At 46.9% G+C, this 20,994-nt stretch overlaps 1 protein-coding gene and 1 non-coding gene across 3 annotated transcripts; both read right to left on the minus strand.

Moving 5' to 3' along the window:
- Window positions 1–1,898: 1,898 nt before the first annotated feature.
- Window positions 1,899–18,220, minus strand: TEKT1 (tektin 1). 2 transcript variants are annotated; one of them, XM_027130756.1, is made up of 8 exons: window positions 17,973–18,220; window positions 16,237–16,443; window positions 12,802–12,967; window positions 10,557–10,685; window positions 9,889–10,032; window positions 7,527–7,749; window positions 2,595–2,791; window positions 1,899–2,157 (listed from the first exon to the last, which is right to left on the minus strand). In XM_027130756.1, the coding sequence occupies exons 2-8, from the start codon at window positions 16,424–16,426 to the stop codon at window positions 1,950–1,952; spliced, it is 1,257 nt and encodes a 418-aa protein (XP_026986557.1). In that variant the 5' UTR covers window positions 16,427–16,443; window positions 17,973–18,220; the 3' UTR covers window positions 1,899–1,949. The 2 variants fall into 2 exon arrangements, with proteins under 2 accessions (XP_026986557.1, XP_026986556.1); XM_027130755.1 differs by having other exon boundaries at window positions 17,748–18,220.
- TRNAD-GUC (transfer RNA aspartic acid (anticodon GUC)) lies at window positions 9,097–9,168 on the minus strand. The gene has a single exon. It is a non-coding gene; the product is annotated as a tRNA-Asp (tRNA).
- Window positions 18,221–20,994: the final 2,774 nt, after the last annotated feature.

Genomic DNA, 20,994 nt, shown 5'->3' on the forward strand with positions numbered 1-20,994 from the left:
TCCCCGCCCTCTGGCTGCCGCTGGACCTTCCTCCCCACCACAGGGTTCTTGCCCTCAACGTGTGAGCTCGTCACCTTCACTCCCCGACCCCCACCCTCACTGCCCAGCCCTCTGCCTCCCACGTTCCCTCTCAGCAAAAAAGGCGCCCCAATTCACTGATACCCAAGCCAGAAACCGGGGAGCCGTCCTTGGCCCCTCTCCGTCCCTCGCCCTGTATATCCAAGCAGTCCCCAAGCCCCGGAAGCCCTAGACTGTCCGGACTCTGTCCCTCCTCTGCTTGCTGCCCCCCACCCCCGGGACGGGCTCTGTGTGAAGCGCTTCTCAGGGGTTATCTCACCCACAGGCGCCCTCGGCGGCGGCGGGTGTGACGGGAGAACTTGAACTTGAACTGAGCCATGTGTGACTCCAGAACCCACACTCGTAGCCACCGACTTGAATCTGGCGAGAACGGGAGGAATTTTTTTTTCTTTTCTTTTACTGTCACTTGAGTGTTAAAAAAACCACTACGAATGATTACTAACGGGTCAGAAAACCGACGTCAAATGGTTTACGTTCAGCAAAGAAAACAAAAGCCAGAAATCCTTTTCACGCGGTGGTGCGACAGGACGGCCCACTGGAAAGGCTTACCTACGAGCCCAGGAACCTCGCCTTCCTCTTTCCCAGGCTGGCAATCCCGAGACTAAGGTCTGAATGGATCTGAATGCCTGACCCCCTCAAGTAAGGGCACCTGTGACTTGTTTTCGCTCCCTTGTGCTGCAGCATGAGGCCCGATCAAGCCTTGCCTGAATTTCTCGTCGGGCCTTTTATCGACTTCTAGTGATTAAAGAGTCCAGGGCCCCGAGTCAGTAACCATGACCCCAGAAAACAGCAACCTGGCTCACCCGCTCCCCAACCCCTAACTTCCTAAGAGCTGGAGGGCCCTTGGGTCCTATCCCTCCTCTTTCATTTTGTTACTGACACAGGTTCTTGGACTCTTTAATCAACAGAAATCAAGAAGAAGCCAGATAAGAGACAGGCGAGGCTTTACTGGGATTAGCGCTGCAGCACGAGGGAGTGAAAGCTAGTAACAGGTGCCTTTGCTCGCTCCCCGAGGGGGCTCACGCTGCTTCCTTAAATGGGTAACAATGGGGGTGGGTCAGTGGGTTGGGACAGACGGCTGGCTTAGGTGGTCTGCCCAGCCCCCTTGGTGGTGCCCTGGGCAGGGATCATGCTCAGTACTCTGTTTTTGTTCCCGGCACCTCAGAAATAGCAGTTGGTTTGTGGCCTTTTTGTGCAGAGTTATTTTTAGTCCCTTCTAGTTTCTTTGTATTCTGTTGCTCGGGGAGATGTTTGCTCAGGTGCAATCACTCCACTAGAGGGTCTCAGGTCCCAGCCTGTCTCAATTTCACCCGAGAGAAAGAGGCCCAGAGAGACACCCACAGGTGTTGGGAAGGCTTACGGGGGTGGGGGTGGGGAGACTCCTGACCCAGGGCTGCTCTTCTCTCATCTAAGTTCCGTATGAACTGAACATGCATCCCGTGGACGAGCCAGGGGTCTAAGTCAGCAACCACCACATTGTTTTCTAGGGAAAAGGAATCTTGAGGGCCAGGAGAAGTGTTCGCCGGTCCTCTCCTGAGTAAGATGGGCATGGTCTGAGTAGGGGATCCAGCCCAACTTCTGAATTGACATAAATCTGAACTAAAATGTCTTGGACCCCTCCCCCAGGCCTGAAGTCCTGTGATAAGAATGGCCTGTGCTAACTCATGGAACTTAACCCTTGAACAACCACAGCACCACTAGCAGTAGCAGAATAGAGCTTTGCACCCAAATCTCAGGCCCCGAGCAGGCCTGGAACGCCAGCCAAGACTCTTTGGTGGGCTGACTGGAAGTTCTGCCCACCTGAAAGGAGAGTTCTGTGCTACGGTTTTATGACTCTGTTTAATGAGAATGGCTTACTGAGAATCCGACTTTCAGCAGACAGTGTCCGGATCGAGGTCCCCGGCCCACTTCCCGTGGTCATCCCCACCCCGTGGAGGGATGGACTTCCTCACACGCATACACAGCACTTCATCGATGTAGATGGTATTCTCCTTGACTTGGATCTCCTCCTGCAGGGCGAGCTGCCTGCCATTCAGGCCTCGCAGCTCTACTTGAGCTTGGGCTAACATTTCCTTTAATCTAGGAGAAGAGGAAGAACACTAGGGAATAACTTATGGCTCTACGTCACTATTTCAGGGGGAAACACGTATTCATATATTCAGCGCAGGATCCAAATTGAGGTGTCTTCCTCCTTTCTCCTCCTTAAGACAGAGATTTCAAATTGGCGGCCCCGGGCCATGTTCACAAGGCAGATAAACCCATGAACTGCCAACATTTAAAACTGTAGATTGTACCTAAACATCTGGAGTTGGACTTCAGGAAAATGTAAACATTGGGGTGCATTCCCTGCATGGCAGCAACTGGCGGGAGTTAGGAGAGACCGCCCTCTAGAAAAGAACCCCTCAAACGCGAAAGATGCAAAGGTCTTTAGGCCCGCCCGGGATCACCCACGATGACATTGCCTAACCCTGCTCACGGGCCAGGTTTAAATGGAGCCCCAGTAGCCCTGTGCCTACCTTGCGACGTTGTGGGTGATCTCATCAACCTCCTTGATCAGCCTGTGCTGTGCACCATCGTGACACAGCTCCACATTAGGCCGATGTGTCCTGGTCTCCAGGCGTGTATGAGCCACCTTGGCAGGTCCTTCTTGGTCAAGGATGGCTTTTTCAAGAACTGTGATATTTTTCTCCTGGGAGGCAATCTCTTCCATGACCTTACAAAAAGGATTAGAGGAGGTGAGGCCAGGGTGTGTTCCTCAAAACTCAACAGCAGACACTCGTAGGAGGTTAGGAAGAGGGGACCTCCGATACCTACCCGAGCAGGACCCCAGAAAGAGTCTGATTCCTCTTCACTACAGCAGTGATTGCTCATGGGCAACGTAACTCACCCAACCCTAGAACCTCACAGAGGGAACGGACACAGGTGGCCACTGTTGCCTTCCCAGATATGTGGATTCCCTCAGCAAAGGCTGAAGGCTGCCCATTTACCTTGGTATAAAGTACCTTTGTATCATGAGCGGAATGCTGCCTATTTCCTTACCAATCCACCCACTAGTACTGTAACTGAAGGTGGGGTCCGGCTGCTCGCCGCTCAAAAACCATTAAAGAGGCCAGGTTGGTGGAAAGGAAAGTTTGCTTTATTTTGAATGCCGGCAACCAGGGGGGCGGGCGGGGAGGGCAGACGCCTGTCCAAAGGCCAACTCCCCAGCACAACCGGACGATCAGTGGGCAAGAGCTTTTATAGACGGAGGGAGGGTGCTACATGCAGAAACAGCACAGTCACCTCTGACAGTCACCTTGGTATTGGTCATCGGTGGTCTGACCAGCGTCATCTTGATTGTTTTGAGCACAATTCATCTTCAGTTCCAGGGTCGGTTTGTTCCCATTTCCTTGAGACCAATTCTCAGAATTGCGGCAGCTTATGTCATGGCTACAGTCTGATCATCATGTTAACTTCTTCCATCTGCTGGGGGTTTCAGTACCTACAAGACAGCTCACAGGCTACGGCTCAGAATATTATCTACAGCCCTTGAGGAGGAACTAAAGGTCCTTGACTTTGCTTAATGACTAAACTATTATTATTTGGTCTCCTTTGACTGTTTTCCTTTGTTTCTGTATCTTCTCACTTCTCTGATTAAACTTATTCTTTGGCTCAAGTTTTTCCACAGATAGATGGCAGGCTGAGGACACAGGGGGAGGGGAGCAAGGACCATAGGGTCCTGCTCTGTTTCAGTACCAGTTCTGCCCCCTAGAAGCCTGAAGAAAGGGTGAGCAGTTTAATCCGAGTTTTGCTGGTTTCTTTGATGGTGGCTTTGTGCAAAGAAAAGATTCCTTTGAAGCTACTCGGGTTTTTAGATTAATATTTCCCTAGTTTAAAATTTTATTTCTTCCTTGTTTTTCTTTTTAAACTTCTCATCATGGGAATTTCCAAACATACATGAAGGTAGGTAGTATAATGAACCTCATGGACCCATCAATTTAAGCAATGATCAATACATGGCCAATCTCGTTTCATCTATAATGCCCTCTATGCACCCCTGCCATCAGCTTATTTATTTTAAAGGAACTCCCAGATATTATATCATTTCAGTCTAAAATACTTGAGTATGTGTTTCTAAGTTATAAGGACTCTTTTTTTTTCTTTTAACATAACGACAATACTTTTTATCACACACAAACGAAAGAAGGATTCTTTATTATTATCTAAAATCTAGTGTTCAAATTTCCCTCAGTATCCTTTTTTTTTTTTCGGTAAGAGTTGGTATGTTTAAATTAGAATTCGAATGAGGTCCACACATTACATCTGGTTTTCATAATGTTTCTTTTTTTTCTTTATAAATTTATTTGTTTTTATTTTTGGCTGTGTTGGGTCTTCACTGCTGTGCGCGGGCTTTCTCTAGTTGTGGCGAGTGGGGGCTACTCTTTGTTGCAGTGCGTGGACTTCTCATTGTTGTGACTTCTCTTGTTGCAGAGCACGGGCTCTAGGCGCGTGGGCTTCAGTAGTTGTGGCACACGGGCTCAGCAGTTGTGGCTCGCAGGATCAGTAGTTGTGGCGCATGGGCTTAGTTGCTCCACGGCATGTGGGATCTTCCTGGGCCAGGGCTCGAACCCGTGTTTTTTTTTTTATTTTTTTTTATTTTTTTTTTTTATTTTACTTTTTAAAGACATTTATTTATTTGTTTATTTATTTTTAGCTGTGGCACGTGCGATCTTCGTTGCGGCATGCGGGCTCATAGTTGCGGGATCTTAGTTGCAGCACGCGTGTGGGATCTAGTTCCCCGAGCAGGGATCGAACCCGGGCCTCCTCATCGGGAGTGCAGAGTCACACCCACTGGACCACCGGGGAAGTCCCTGGATGCTCGTTTTAGATGTTGCTGCCAAGGCCTCAGCCACACAGCTCCCAGCTCCTGCAGGATCTCCTCCGGCAGGACCGGGCTTCTCACAGGCCTCTGCAAAGCCCAGCTTCTTGCCTCGTCTCTTACGGTGGGGACCCTCCTCCCCGCTGCCTTCCTATCTCAGATTCATCTTTCAAGGCCTGGACTAAGTTCTTACTCCACCAGGAAGCCTCTTGACTAGTCTTTGGCTACGTTTATCATTATTACCATTATTGTTGTTGTTGTTCCTATTATTAGCTGCTGCAGCAGCCAATTTTGATTATCTATTATATTGATTATATGTATAAACTATGTAAATGTACGTATATATGTGTGTGTGTGTGTGTGTGTGTATAAAATCGGTATGTGCCAGGCATTGTTCTAGATATTTTATTTGGGTTGTCTAATTTTACCCTAACCAACTCTGGGAGGTGAGTACTGTTGCTGTCCCTATTTTATCAATGAGGAAACCAAGGAACAGGGAGCTTTTTTTTGTTTTGGCCATGCAGCGTGGCATGTGCATGCAGGATCTTAGTTCCCTGACCAGGGATTGAACCTGTGCCCCCTGCAGTGGAAGTGCGGAGTCTTAACCACTGGACTGCCAGGGAAGTCCCAGGAACAGGCAGCTTAAGTGTATTATAAATGTTTTAAATTTTCTGTACATTATGATGTTCTGACATCATAAAAAACCTTTCTGGCTGGGAGAAACTGCCCCTCCCTGGGCTCTTCGATACTTAGAGACGGCGAAGGACCAGCCTGAGCAGGCCTTGGATCTGCAAGCCCAGAGCTCTCCCTCCTCTCTCTGCCCTTTCAGCCCAGGAGGCCATCTTGCTCTGCCTCAGTCATCCCAGGGCCGGGTGCCAGGCACCTGGGGACCATTCCATAGCCCAGAGCCCACTGAGGTTATTCACACTAGCTGATCCTAAAGTGCTACCTTTGCCCTGCCTTGGGGGTCCTGAGGAAACCCCAATAAAGGCCGTGGCCTCCACCTTCCCCTTGCTCCTGTCATCTGCCGCCTGACCACCCTAGTGTGTTCTCCACGTGGCCCTGCGTGGGGAGCCCTGCCTCCTGTCTCTAGGACCTGTGAATACGATATAAACTTTGTTTTTTCCTGAGCCCCCTGTCTCCTTATGGCTACACTTGACTGACCATCTCATAAAAGAACACAAAACATTAAGTAGCCTCCCCAAGATCACACAGCAAGTGTGGAAGCCCCATTTCGAACCCAGGCTGTCTGGCTCCAGGCTGTACACGCTTACCCACAAGGCTCTTCTACCTGTCTTTTTGCGGACTATTGCAGTATAACTTTTGATGACATTCTGGTTTGCCCTGCTCATCACAGAGATAAATCTTTTCTGACAATTAGACTCTGGGCTCATGGAAGGCAAGGGAGGAATGCAGCAGAAGGACAAGGTTGTGGTAGTTGAGCAGGCCTGGGGCTGGAGCAGTGATGCACCTGCCACCTGGGGTCCCTTTCGCTCTCCATGGCTGCTTCACCATCAGTGAAAAGCAAGGAGCGGGCCAGCAGTGGCCACGTCGGGTAGCTGTAGCTGTCCCAGCGTTACAGGTGAGGCGGAAGGCTCAGAGAGCTTGAGGCGTCCGCTTAAGTCACTCAGCTGGTCTGTCGCAGGACTGGAATGTGGGCCCACAGATCCTCAGTCCAAATTCAGCCCTTGTTCCACTGGACTCTACCCAGTGTCCCTGAGCTTAGCCTGCGGATGGTCCCATATGCTCAGGATCCAGCGGTCCTTGCTGGTGAGGGACACGGGCTACAGCCGGCTTACTGGGCTCCAATTGTTAAGCATTCAGGAATTCTGCCAGACCTGTGTTAAATGGGTAACTTGAAACTGACCATGGTGGAAGAATTTACACCACAAAAATCTGCAAATTCTATACAGCAGGGGCTTTTTTCTCCTCTGGGAGCCAGTTACCAGCAAACGGCTGGATAACCAGACAACAAGCCAGAATCCCAAAGTTGCATCTGGGTTTGGAGAAATCGGTTGCACTCAACTCACGGAACTTCAGAGTCATAAAGGACGTATAAGGGACTTCCCTGGTGGTCCAGCGGGTAAGACTCTGCACTCCCAATGCAGGGGGCCCGGGTTCAATCCCTGGTCGGGGAACTAGATCCCACATGCATGCTACAATCAAAAGTCCGCGTGCTGCAGCTAAGTCCGCATGCTGCGACTAAAAGATCCTGCACGCCGCAACAAAGGTCCCGTCTGACGCAACTAAGACCTGGCGCAGCCAGAATAAGTAAATAAAAATCAATCTTTTTTTTTTTTAAAAAAAGAACGTATAAGAGCATACGGTGCATCTCTATGCTCCACAGAAGGACGAACTAAGGCCCAGAGAGGGGAGACAGCCTGTTCTTTGCAGCAATGAGTACGAGAGGCCCAGAGCGGGGCCAAGGCCCGCTCCAGTCCCCCAAAGCCCAAAGCCTGCTGCTAAGATGGAGAGAGCTGAGTGACCTCTACTCCTTAGTACACAGGATCACAAGTCCTGAAGGCCATTCTAGGTTTACAGGGTAAAACCTTCGGAAGGTGCTCTTCCATGGTCCCCCCAGGGAGCTCACCTTGGCCAGATGAGCAGCCAGCTTGTCCCTGGCGTCCTTGGTCTCCTTCAGCCCATTCTTGAATGCGGTGTCCACCACGTCACATTGCCTGCTTAGGTCGTTGGCCGTCTGGGACAAGGTTCGGTCCACGAGGGCCTTCAGCGTCAGAGAGTTGTTCCTCTGCTTGTCAGCCTTCTCCACGTTGGTGTTGGAGAAGTCCATCCAGTCTTCCAGACTCACAGAGCTGAAACAGGACCCATGCATTCGTTCATAGCATGTTTGGGCTGGGTGTGTGGGTATGGCGGTAGGACAAGCTACTAGAAACCCACAGGAAGTTAAGCCTCCCTCCACCATCAGAAGCACTTAGAACGTTTCCCCATCTCTAGGCAGAGCGAATGGTGGTCTGTCAGTGGCAATAACTGTCACTTTGGGGAAACCTACTTACTCTGTGCCAGGCTCTGGGCTGGCATTTTACAGACATCCTCTCATTTAATCCTCACGATGGCCTAGTGAGCTAACTTTCATACCCCCATTTGACAGATGAGGAAAACTGAGGCTCAGAAAGATGGAGTACCTTCGTCAAGATCACATAGGTAGAGACAATTTAAGTATCAAAGTAAATTATAATAGTAACAGATTATAACACACTGAATAAAATAGGAGAACATGAGTCCATACTGGAATGCTATAAAGAAATGAATAAATTGCTAGTTTGACAAGGAACTGCTTTATATAACACTTGAGGAATCTCAAATAATGTTGACTGGAAGGAAAGGGACACACGAGATACATAGTACATGATGCTATTTACTAAATGCAAAAGTAGGCACAAGAAACCTATTAGAAATCAGGAATGTGGTTCTCTTTGGGGAGCAGAAAGGAGGTATTCATCAAGAGGGGACAGGGTGGAGGTTTTGGTGTTGGTGGTAATGTTTTATTTCTTGGCCTGGTTGGTGGTTACATGGAGACTGTTTGCTGTGTGACTAGAGGCAGCCTCTGAGATGGTCCCCAGTGACCCCCTGTGTCTCCTGGTGTTCACACCTTTGTATAGTCCCCTCCCCTTGAGATGCGTGATGAACTCATTGACTCATCTCTCCTGAATAGACATAATGAGAGGTTATTTCTAGGATTAGGTTGAAAGAAAATTGTGGCTTCTATCTTGGCTGCCCTCTCTCTCTTGCTTCCTTTTGGATGACTCACTGTGGGAGAAGCCAGCTGCCACGTCCTGGCACAGCTCCATGGAGCAGCTCGGGTGGCAAGGCCTGTCATGACCACACGAGCCAGGTCAGAAGTGGATCCCCCTCACGGTTGTGCCTTCAGATGAGACTGCAGCCCCAGCAGACCCCTGGACTACAACCTCATAAAATGTGAGCCAGAGGCGCCCAGCTGAGCCGTGCCTGTGCTCCTGACCCACAGAAGCTGGGAGGTAACACACGTTTATTGTTTTTAAGCTGCTAAGTTTTGGGGTAACTTGTTATACAGCAAAAGAGAACTAAAACAATGATAAGTCGTTAAACTGTTTACTATTATTTGTGCATTTTTCTTTTCTTTCTTTTTTCTTGGCTGCACCGCATGGCTTGTGGGATCTTAGTTCCCCGACCAGGGATTGAACCCGGGCCCCGGCAGTGACAGTGCCAAGTCCTAACCACTGGACCACCAGGGAACTCTTGTGCAGTTTTCTATATGTATGTGTTACTTCAAAAAGAACGTTTTAAAGATTAGAATGAGTTAGGTCTGTGATGTAATGTTACTTGAAAAATGTAAGTTAGATGTTACAGAAAAGGTACATGGTACGATCCCATTTTTGTAAAGAAACAAAATTTATTGGTGTAGGTGAGTGTATACATATGTTTGTAAGAACATAGAGATAACACTGGTTATCTCAGGGGGTGTAATGATAGAAAGGAGTACACATGGGGAAATTAGTAACTTGCCCTTTCTACATTTTTAAATTCTTTTACTTGTTAAAAATGCAAATAGGTAAATGAATAAATTTGAAAGGTTTAAAGATTTTATATCAGGGACTTCCCTGGCGGTCCAGTGGTTAAGACTCTGCGCTTCCACTGCAGGGGGTGTGGGTTCAAACTCTGGTCGGGGAACTAAGATCCCCCATGCTGTACAGTATGGCCCCCCCCCACCCCCCAATTTTTTTTATATCAGACTTTCTTAAAGTGGGGGCAACCCGGAGGACCAAGGCGCCTGTGGGTCCTGTGTCAGGGTACTCACTGCTCAGTGCCCGCTTTTGCCCCAAGCCTGCCTCTTCCCAGCTCTCAGCCTGCATTCAGGATGATGTGCTAGGTCCTGCCTGCCTCTCTGAGAAGCACTACGATGACACGCAGCAGGGAGGAGGACAGCAGGGCCAGGCCAGCAGGGACCCACTCACTTTGCTTCAACCCTCCCGACGTTCTCAGAACATTTGATGTCTGGCGAGTTGTTGTTGAGTGAGAAGCAGATATCATCAATGGTCAGGGCTGTAAACTTGTCCCTCAAGTCCTTTTCAAGACTGTACTTGGCAGCGCGGTTCAGCCTGAAGGGAGAAGGTAAACTGGGTTTCTCCCTCTGGAATGCCGAGGTAGCACCTATACCAGGTTCTTGGGACACCATGGAAAATGAAGCCAGTCTAGTGCAATATGGTGACACTTCCTCCCACCTTCCCATCCCCCCAACACACACACACACACACACACACACACACACACCATTAGACACTTGGTGACAAATTAACATATCCAAGCCGGGACTTCAAGATCTTCCCTCCAGATGTGACATTTTCTGATGTCACCACTGTGGCATCCTGTTTGTGAGAGGTCAGCTCCAGTGTCCTCCAGTTTACAATCAGGGGTGAAATCTGGCCGCACCCCAACCCGCCACCAGAGGGTGACTGTCACGCATGAGAGGTTGTCTTGGTCTCATTCTGAGTGTTGCCGGGCCACCTTGGGGCATGGGAAGTGCTTGTAGGGTATTAAATCCCATTCTTTCTGGGCCATGGAGCACGGCCTTTTCTAGATAACGCCCAGTGGAGATGCGAGGGCAGGCCCTGCATGGCCATACCTGATCTGCTCGGACGTCTCCTCCAGGGTGCGGGTCAGCAGGGCCATCGCCCCCCGGATGATCTCCGCCTCCTTGATCAGCTCCTGCTCTACCTCATCGTGGACCAAGTCAATGCCAACTCGCTTCTCCCTGACCGAGAGAAAGGGGGATGGTCATCCCACGCGCGGAGGAAGGCAACTCAAAAGCTGCTGACTTTTAAAACTGTCTGGACAACTGGACCAGATCCATCCGGATGATGTGATGGGGGATGGACATTAGTTGGTGTCTATGCGACTTCAAAATATCCAAAACATAATGAGGAAAAATTAATCGGTGACTGGTTACTTGGTCTGAAGAATCCCAGCTGGACTTTGGGCCTCAATTTGGCCATCGGTTCTGAAGCCTTTTACTTTTTACCTGTTTATTGGAAACACTGTCTTCTGACTTAGAATTTTAAAGACATGTTTCCTTCCTTGATCCTCTGACAAGGATTGAATCCAAAAAGATGCTCTATAGTAACAATAGTAATAGTCATAATGATGCCAAAATTAATAGTACCCCCGCCACTGAGCACTTACTATGAGACAAGCATCGTGCTGAGCTTTTCATGCGGATGTTCCTTCTCACGTAACCTCTCAAGTACAGGTGAGGAAACTGAGTTTCAGAGAGATTACGTAACTCACCCCCTGTCACAGAACTAACTGGGCATCACTCATGTTTTTAACCACTTACTCCCAAAATTGATCAGTCACTGTCTGACAAGTTATTCGTTTCCACCTGCATGACAGTGCTAGGGAGGAAGTCTCCACTCACCAGCTGTGTGGCCTCAGGCACGCTGTATAACTTATCTGTGCCTTGGTTTCCTCATCTGTGAAATGGGCATAACTATTAGTACTTCCTAGGGTTGTGGCAAGGGACAAAGGAGATAAGAAAGCAGATGGCACTGTACCTTCCCCAGAGGAGCATGTACTCAATCCATGTATGTCCTCTACACCCTAGTTACCCTTAGGTGTAGACTTGAGCCAACTGGATGTTGGCCTCTTTGATCACCTGCTACTTCCCTTTGCCTCACAAACTCTCTAAATCTGGCTGGGAGGTTGCTGCCTGGTTGCTGCAGAGGGGGTCCTGGCTAAGCTCACTGAGGTAACAGGGTTTTCTGGGAAGGAGGAAGAGTATGGACAGAGTCACAGTGCATTTGGGAAGCTGCAAGCAGCTCAGCACCCCTAAGTACCTCCCACTGTTGGGGATGAGATATGGCCCTGGAGGGATCACTGGGGCCCCAACCATGATAGACCTTGTTTTTGAAGCTAAGAAGTTTGAATTTTATTTTGAAGGTACTAGGGCAAAGCATTGTAATGAAAGGATTTTAAGCATGGAGTGACCTGGAAAGATCTGCATTTGGGAGGGTTTGCTCAATAGCTAGTGGGGAGGATGCACTCGATTGGAGGGGGCTGTGCTGGCAGAAGGGTGCCCCACCTAGGGCTGTGACAGGCATCAGGTCTGCAAATCAGCATCACCCCAGAGCAGAAAGGATCGTCCTACTCATAGGACTTACAGGAGGGAACTTATAGTAAAAAGGTATGTTTGCACAGTGCTCTCTGGATTACAAAGTGCTTCCATGTGGCTCTGTGTATAGGAGCAGACTTGTCCTCTAGTAAGTGTACCTGCTCTGCCTGCCCAAAATAAAGACCACCATTTCCCAGTTTCTATTGGTGTGGCCATGTGACTAAGCTCTGGTCAACGGGATACAAGTAGAAATGGTGAATGCCAAACCCTTATTATTACTACTTGTTGGCATGTAGACGTAATGGCTGGAGCTCCAGCTGCCATTGTGAGTCACGAGGTAACCTTGGGAGTAAAAGCCACGCACATGGAGCAACAAGATAGTGGAGCAACACGATAGAAAAGGCCTGGAAGCCTGACACTGTGGCACACCATGCCAACTCTGAACTATCTCCAGACTCCTTAAATGTGAGAGAGAAAGAAATTATCTAAGTTCAATGTTATTTTGCCCTTTTCTGATTACCCACTGCCAAACCTAGTCCTAACTTATATTTAAGTTAGTCAAGAGCAGAGTTTAGACATGAGCCAAGTCCAGTGCTCCTCCCACTGCCCAGCACCCTGGGCATGCGAGATAATTTCAGGCTCTGAAGGAACACTTGCTCATTTGTCTCATTCTAACCCATCACCTAGCACAGTCAGCTTTTACCTCTTCGCAATTCATTGCTTACAACAGATGATTCATTAGAGGAAACTTCCCTCCTACCTGTATTCCAGACACTTCTCAGTGATGTGCAAGGGCTCTTTAAAGCTCTCCAGGGCTTTCTCCAATCTGGTCTGATAGATGAGTAGATCTTCGGTCGCGTGCACCAGCTGCTCAAGTTTGTCATCTAACTCCTTCTTCCAGAACCTGACTTCCTCAAGCCTCTGCTCTGAAGCACACAGAGAAGTCACACCAGGATTAATCTATTTCCAATGTAGCCAACTCTTAGATTAGAAACTTGAAGATTATTGTAAACCTACCCGAGATACTTTCTTTTCTTCTTAGGGTTGTGCTACTTGGGGCATTTTTACATCTCTGAGTTTATTAGAAAGAAAGAAGGAAGGAAGGAAGGAAGGAAGGAAGGAAGGAAGGAAGGGGGAGGGAGGGAGGGAGGGAGGGAGGGAGGGAAGGAAATAAGAATATATTTCTTCTTACATTCAACATCAAATTAACCCAAAGACCATTCTAATTCACCACTCTAATTCTTCAAAACCCACTGTTTTTAATAACTTTTAATTGTGTCAAAGACACATATATTGTTTGAAAAGTCAAATAGTTTTACAAGTATTACAATTCTCTGACCCATCCCTACCCACTCCCACTTTCTGGAAGCAACCTCTTTTTAAACACTTTTAGTATTTCTTCTGGCATTTGCTTACATTGCTATTTATTCATTATCAGTTTTAAGATTACCTATTGATTTCCTATGATGAAAGATAAGAGTTTGCTCTTATACGACCTATACAACACACTTCTGATCTTTCAATCTTCCCAATATAGCTGCGTCACCATGTTGTTAAATAATAATTTAATGTTTGTTTATATTATTGTAGGTATGTAAATATTATTTACACCCAAACCGTGATATCATGATACTATGATAAATTTACTTTCTTATACAACTTTTAAAAAATTTTTTATTGGAGTATAGTTGATTTACAATGTTGTGTTAGTTTCAGGTGTACAGCAACGTGAATCAGTTATACATATACATATATCCACTCCTTTTTTAGATTCTTTTCCCATATAGGCCATTACAGAGTACTGAGTAGAGTTCCCTGTGCTACACAGCAGGTTCTTATTAGTTATCTATTTTATATAAAGTAGTGTGTATATGTCAGTTCCAATCTCCCAATTTATCCCTCCCCCCGCTTATCCTCTGGTAACCATAAGTTTGTTTTCTACATCTGTGACTCTATTTCTGTTTTGTAACTAAGTTCATTTGTTAGATTCCACATATAAGTGATATCATATGATAATCTGTCTTTCTGTGTCTGACTTACTTCACTCAATATGACAATCTCTAGGCAACCATGTTGCTGCAAATGGCATTATTTCATTCTTTTTCATGGCTGAGTAATATTCCATTGTATATATATACCACATCTTCTTTATCCATTCATCTGTCAATGGACATTTAGGTTGCTTCCATGTCCTGGCTATTGTAAATAGTGCTGCAATGAACACTGGGATGCATATATCCTTTCAGATTATGGTTTTGTCCAGATATATCCCCAAGAATGGGATTGCTGGATCATATGGTAGTTCTATTTTTAGTTTTCTGAGGAACTTCCATATTGTTCTCCATAGTGGCTGTACCAATTTACACTCCTGCCAACAGTGTAGGAGGGTTTGGAACGCCTGTAGGTATTGAGCCTCCCAGATGGATCCTCTAATTTTGTCTTTTCTCTCCTGTTTTCTATCTAGCTCTTTGTCTTTTTTTTTCTACTTTCTGGAGATACTTCAACTCTATCTTTCAACCCTTCTTTTGACTGAAAAAAATATTCTGCTCTCATATTTTTAATTTCCAAGAACACTTTCTTGTTCTCTGAATGTTCTCTTTTTTAAGAGTCTTCTTGTTCCATAGATGCAATGTCTTTTCTAAATTCCCTGAGGATCTTATAGTGTTATTTTTTCTTTTGCTCTGTGTACTTTCCTTAGTTTTGTTTGTTTCAGTGTTTGCCATTTTAGAACCTTCCCTCACATGTTTGGTGATCCTCATCTGGTCATATTTGAGAATAAAATGCTAAAATACTAACTGGGAGCTCTGTCTGCAGGGACACGGCTTGTCAACCAGAATGCTTTATTGTCTAGTGTGATCAGGCCTACCGATAGGCTGGTATCAGCAGTAAGCATCAACCCATCAGGAGAAGCCTAACATTTAACCCTGCAGGCCTGAACGAAGTTTTGGTTTATTGGAGGTTGAAAACTAGCAGCCCTTAGACCAGGTTTTGTTTATAGATGTGTTTGTTCATCCTGCCCAGTGTTATAAATATATCAAATCAATTGCTAGCATTTAAAAAGTGGGTAAAATTCCAGCTTTTCTAAAAAAAAAAAAAAAAAAAAAAATCAGGGAACTCGGCAACACTGGGCCCATATTCTTTCTTGGGAAAAAAATGGGTTGAAATTGATGGAGCACATGTTCTCCAGGAACCCTCAGTCCCCACCACTCCCTATTGTCTTAGGGGTCTTATTCAAACCCTTATGTTACCTGCCCAACTCTGATAGACTGTTGAGTTTGTGGCCTCTGGTTTATCACTTTTTGGCATTTGGGACTTTTGTTTGTTTCATCTTATTTTTATTCTTGTTTTGCTTATTTAAGGGCACCACCTTTTACACCGTGTTCGTAGGAATGGGATTGTCAAGAGAGCATTACTCTTTCTTTAAGATTCAGCTCAGGGCTTCCCTGGTGGCACAGTGGTTGAGAATCTGCCTGCCAATGCAGGGGACATGGGTTCGAGCCCTGGCCTGGGAAGATCCCACATGCCGCGGAGCAACTAGGCCTGTGAGCCACAACTACTGAGCCTGCGCGTCTGGAGCCTGTGCTCCAAAACAAGAGAGGCCGCGACAGTGAGAGGCCCGCGCACCGCGATGAAGAGTGGCCCCCACTCGCCGCAACTAGAGAAAGCCCTCGCACAGAAATGAAGACCCAACACAGCCAAAAATAATAAATAAATTAAAAAAAAAAAAAAAGACTCAGCTCAAGTGTTCCTCTCTAGGAGGTCTTCCCCAATTCTCCAGGCAGACTCCGCCCTCACTTCTGTATCCCTTCCCCCAGCTCCTATCTAGTTATATTTTGATTATTCATTTTTCTATCTTTCTCCTCCTCAATCCAGGAGCCCCTCAAAAACTGAGGCTCTGATCATCCTCTGTGATATTCCCAGGGCTTAGTCCATAGATGCTCTTAGACACTCAACAGATATGTATCAAATCAGTAAAAGAATGGCTGATGAATGGCTGAAAATCAGACTGGATTACCATGTCTCTACCTTAGGGCAGTGAACTTAAAGACAGAGCCCAGAGAATACACATGTTTCTCCCTAATATTTCAAGATAATACGTTGCCATTCCTGAACATGAAATGCAAATGACAGTATCGCCATACCTCAACAGTATCATCCAAACATGTTCCCAAACATACCAAATATGTTATCTTACCTAGTTTCTTGTTCACATCGCTTTGAGATTTTCTTGTGGTCTTTTCAATTTCATTCACAAGCCTCTGGCTTTCTGCCACCAGGCGTTCGGACCGGGACCTTTGGGCCTCTGCTCTGTGGTATTGGTTCTTGTTAGCAATGTGCCACTCTGAGGGCAAGAACTTGGGTGGATGTTGTAGTAGTTTGGCCATTTGAGGTTTCTAAAGTCCTGATCAAAAGCAGAATTTTTTTTTTTTTAGATTCATTGAAAGCAAGTTGTCCTTTTTTTAATGTCAGTTTTTATTAAAGTGTGACATTCATACCAAAAGGTACATAAATCATAATCTGTACACAAAATGAAAACCTCTGTACAGCCAGCACCCAGATCAAGAAATAAGCATTACCAGCACCTTACGTCTCTTTCTGATCACTATTCTTCACCCCCTCCCCCCAACAGTAACCACTATTCCAACTTTTAACACTGTAAATTAGCTTTGGTATTTTTGAACTTAATATAAATGGAATCACTATGTACTCTTTCATATCTGACTTCTTTTTGCTCAGCCTTATGCTTGTAAGACTTATCAGTATTGTTCAGATACTTGTAGTTTGTTCATTCTCATTCCTGTGTAATATACCATTGCATGATTATACCAAAATTTGTCTCTCTTTTCTACTGTTTATGGATATTTGGGTTTCCAGTTTGGTGCTATTATGAGAATGCTATGAATATTCTCATTTAGAGACAATGTGTTTTTTGGTGAACATATGCTCGCATTTTTATAATACATTAGAATTGCTGGGTCATAAGGCAGTGTTCAGTTTTAGTAGGTATTGCCAAACAGATGAACCCAGACATGTTTTCTTAAAAAAAAAAAAAAGAACAACTGTGACATCTGTAAACTGACAGCTGGGTATTGAGCCTGTTCAGCAGATGAAAGAGACAAAACCTTCCCAGGACAAAGAAAAGGAGAGAACAAGAAGAGGAACACATGAGGAGGCAGCAGGCAGAGACCAGCAGCAGCAGAAAGACCAACATTTCCCCACCTCATCTGCACACAGCTCTGACTGTGAGAACTGCCGTCCTCAGACAGGGCTAAAAACTGCCCCCACCAACATCTCACCCAAAATATATATCTGACCGCCTGCTCTTAAAGGCTTCTGGATCTCTGAAGTCCTTCAAACATACAAGGAGCGACCCGGAGTCAGAGCTTGACCAGGCTGAGCCCCAGGCCACCCGGCTCCCTCTGACAACATGGGGTCTCCTAGTCCAGTCCCTCCTATGGCTTCGGCCAAGTGTGAGTGTGGGGCTCAAAACTTAACCCAAGATTTCTGGATAAGTCTGAGTAGCTCTCAGAGAAATCTAAATTAGGGCTGAGGTCGAAATTAAACCTAAATTCGGGCTGATACCAATGGGCACAAGGCATTGGGTAGGTCTGTGCGCTGCAGTTAAGGGTTGGTGGTGTGGGGCCGGGGCTTACCCTCAGCGCCACAAAAAACCACTACACAACTTCGGGATAGCAGCCTCCTTACCCCAACCGGAGCTCCGGGTTCTTGCAGAACTGGGCTGTAAACAGCGCAGTCTCCATGGCAACCGGAGACGCGTCTCCAGGGCAAAAGGGGCGGGGTCTGCCGCGAACCTGCTTTTTCCTCAGAAGGCTCTGCGCAGGCGCGAGTTCTGTGTTTACCCCCAGCGCCGGGGACAAGGGGATGTGGCCTGGGAGCGCTCAGGCCAGATGCTCGGCTATCTCAACCTACCACGAAGACGCGGGACACCAAGCTGGGAGTCAGGAGACCTGCAACTGGCCTTGGTCCTGCTGCGGGCTGGGCCACCTCGGGCCGCACTGCTCTCACTGGGTCTCGGACTCCCCAGGTGTACAGCGATGTTGGGCTGGACGATGGCTTCAGGTCCTCGCAGCCGCAGGCCGTCCTGGGACCACTAAGCCACAAGCCCGGCGCTGCATGGAGTTAGCCACGAGAGATTCCTGGGGTTGCCCGGGCCGCGAGGAATTAATAGGAGGAGATAGGAGGCGGGGCCGGGTCTCGCATCCTGGGCCCGCCCCTCAGCTTCCGGCCGGGGGCGGTGGCCGAACTCAGGCTAGGAGTCAGGAGTAATTTCTCCATCTAGAAAATGAGCGGATTGGAGCTCTCAAACTAAGAGTACAGTGCTCGGAATATGTTCTTTATGGTTGTAGTGCTGGTAAAAAAAAAAAAAAAAAGCACTTCCGCACAGCCTGGAACACAGAAAATGGGTATTCAAATCTCCCTCCCTATGCCAAACTTGCAGCTCCACCTTTCACACCCCACAATCGAAGGCAACCTCCAAGAACAACCAATCAGAGGAGGCTTTGCCTCGTGGAGCCCGACCCCCTAACATCTCTTGATTCTTTTGTTAGCGTCCTGAAAGCCCACGAGGCGTCATGAATATTAAACAGGCCGCCTGTCCAGTGGCGGCTGGAGGAGCTCGTGTTGCATATTCATATTCCCCATCCCTCAGAGAAGGGGCTATTTAAGGAGCGAAGTGGCCTCGCCCGCCACCCGCACACCAGCGGGAGAGTCGCCAGTCTTGGCTACCAATGGGTATTCAGGGCGTGGAGCCCGGGTTTCCCACTAAGGGAAGGCGAGCCGGCGGGAATGGGCCAGAGTCCCGGCCCCAGCAATGCATTCCAAGGACACCTGAAGAAGGTGGTCTGGCTCCTGAGCGTGCCGGGCAGCTGGGCCTCGGGGGAGGTGCTCGCTGGTGGGCGTCCTCTCCTACTTAGGCGAGAAGAAGGGGCGGCATCCTGATGGAGCAACCCTGAATGACCCCTGTGGTTACCTTTGGAGGCCCCGACCCTGGCGTCCCCGCACCTCAGGTTACAGAAGGGGAAATTTCTTGGACCTGTTGGGAACATGATACAATTGGCCAAAGTACATGAAATTAGCTATATGAATTATGATCATAGGTCGCCATTGTATTTTGCATCCGTATACAAATTTAATCCTCTCCCCCTTCCCCACGGCATGGAGAGGGGATAGAAAAACCTTGAGACCCTCACCGAAGAACTAATGCTTGTAGTTGAGTCCAGCCAGCTGGACTCTCTTCTGCTGGTTTTGCTCTCTGAAAGGCCTAAATTCGGATGCTGTTGCATCTCTTGATATACTTAAAAAAAAAAAAAAAAAAAAAGCACTCTGCAACTATTTATTCTGGCGTTTAAGTGTAATTGCAAGTATTTGAAAATATTTTCAAAAGTAAAATCTTATCTTGCACCCACACAGGCCAGCAAAGGAATGAATCCAATAGAGGAAGTATCGAACAGCTTATTATCAATAATAACTCAGTGTGTATCTGGCATCAGTATATGGGTAGCGAATAATATTAGAATGTAAAGCAGTGCAAAGCTTAGAATTTGCTAAATTAAGAAGTGTACAACCAAAGTTTATATTCAAAGTAGGAATACTCAGGCAAAGTGCATTGAAGTTTTAAGTGGTTTTGAGACTTTTGTTGGTTGGAACAAAACTACGTTTCCCAAACTGCGTTGTTTCCTGCAGAGGTGGTGTAGGTCTGTTTCCCCAACCCGCCTCCTACTGGGTGAGAGGCCTGAGTGGGCAACTCTGAGTGCAGGTGTGGGAAAGAGGCCTTCAGCAAAACACTCCAGGTCACTGGGAGATGGAAAATACAGGAGGAAAATTAAGCCTGAGAGGATAGACTCAGGAGATTTAATATTTGTCAAGTGGAACTTCCAGAGGGGGAAAAATAGAGAATAGAAGATGAAGGAAAGAGAGAGAAAATGTCCTTGAGTTAAAGACTCAAGTCTTTATTTATTTACCTTAATTAATTAAAAATTTACACAATTTTGATGGGCTTCCCTGGTGGCGCAGTGGTTGAGAGTCCGCCTGCTGATGCAGGGGACACGGGTTCGTGCCCCAGTCTGGGAAGATCCTACATGCCGCGGAGCAGCTGGGCCCGTGAGCCATGGCCGCTGAGCCTGCGCGTCCGGAGCCTGTGCTCTGCAACGGGAGAGGCCACAGGAGTGAGAGGCCCGCGTACCGCAAAAAAAAAAAAATCAGGTATTATTAACTTCTTGTTTAACTTTCCTACAGTGCTACCATGACCCTTGAACTGACCCATGACCCTAGCGGCAGGACTAGGACTAACTCTTACTCTGCCCAGAGTGCCTAGCCTCACTGCACATATAGTGTGTGCCCAATTAATGCATACTGAATGAATGTGCTCTAGTCAGTTGAACTGTCCAGCCATTATGAGAGTGAGCAGCATTGACATAAGAATGCAGCTCTCCTAAGTGGAAAGGAGATGTCTGAGAACACCCTGTTGCCTAAATTAATATCAGGAAACAAGCTACTCAGTAAAAGAACTCAATGTGCCAGCTCTGATTTATGTTACCCAATCACTGCTTGCTTACTTCTTATTAAGTACCATTTTATTCTATATAGGAAAAGCTATGGAAAACAGATTCTCTTTTTATGCTTGCTTTTGTTCTCCTACCAAGAGTCAATTTAATTATAAAGATGTGAAAAAGATTATGATACATTTATGGATCCCAATCATTAAAAAGCTAAAATACTTTAAGACCTTAGAAAGCATACAATTTGAGTGTAATTTAAAGAAATTGCCCCTCATGATTACCTATCTGGGGCTTGTGAAAATCAGCAAAGGATGCTATTGCATTGATCTTTGTCCCATACTCCTCTTATTTTGATGTACGTTTCAGATAGCTTAGATACATCTTAAGAGTTCTATTCCTTCAAACTTTTAAAGTATTCAGTGTATACAGTACTA

Source organism: Aethalodelphis obliquidens, unplaced genomic scaffold (genome assembly GCF_003676395.1).
Source record: "Aethalodelphis obliquidens isolate GAN/ISIS:26980383/991018 unplaced genomic scaffold, ASM367639v1 scaffold38, whole genome shotgun sequence".
In the NCBI taxonomy this organism is placed as follows: Eukaryota; Metazoa; Chordata; class Mammalia; order Artiodactyla; family Delphinidae; genus Aethalodelphis; species Aethalodelphis obliquidens.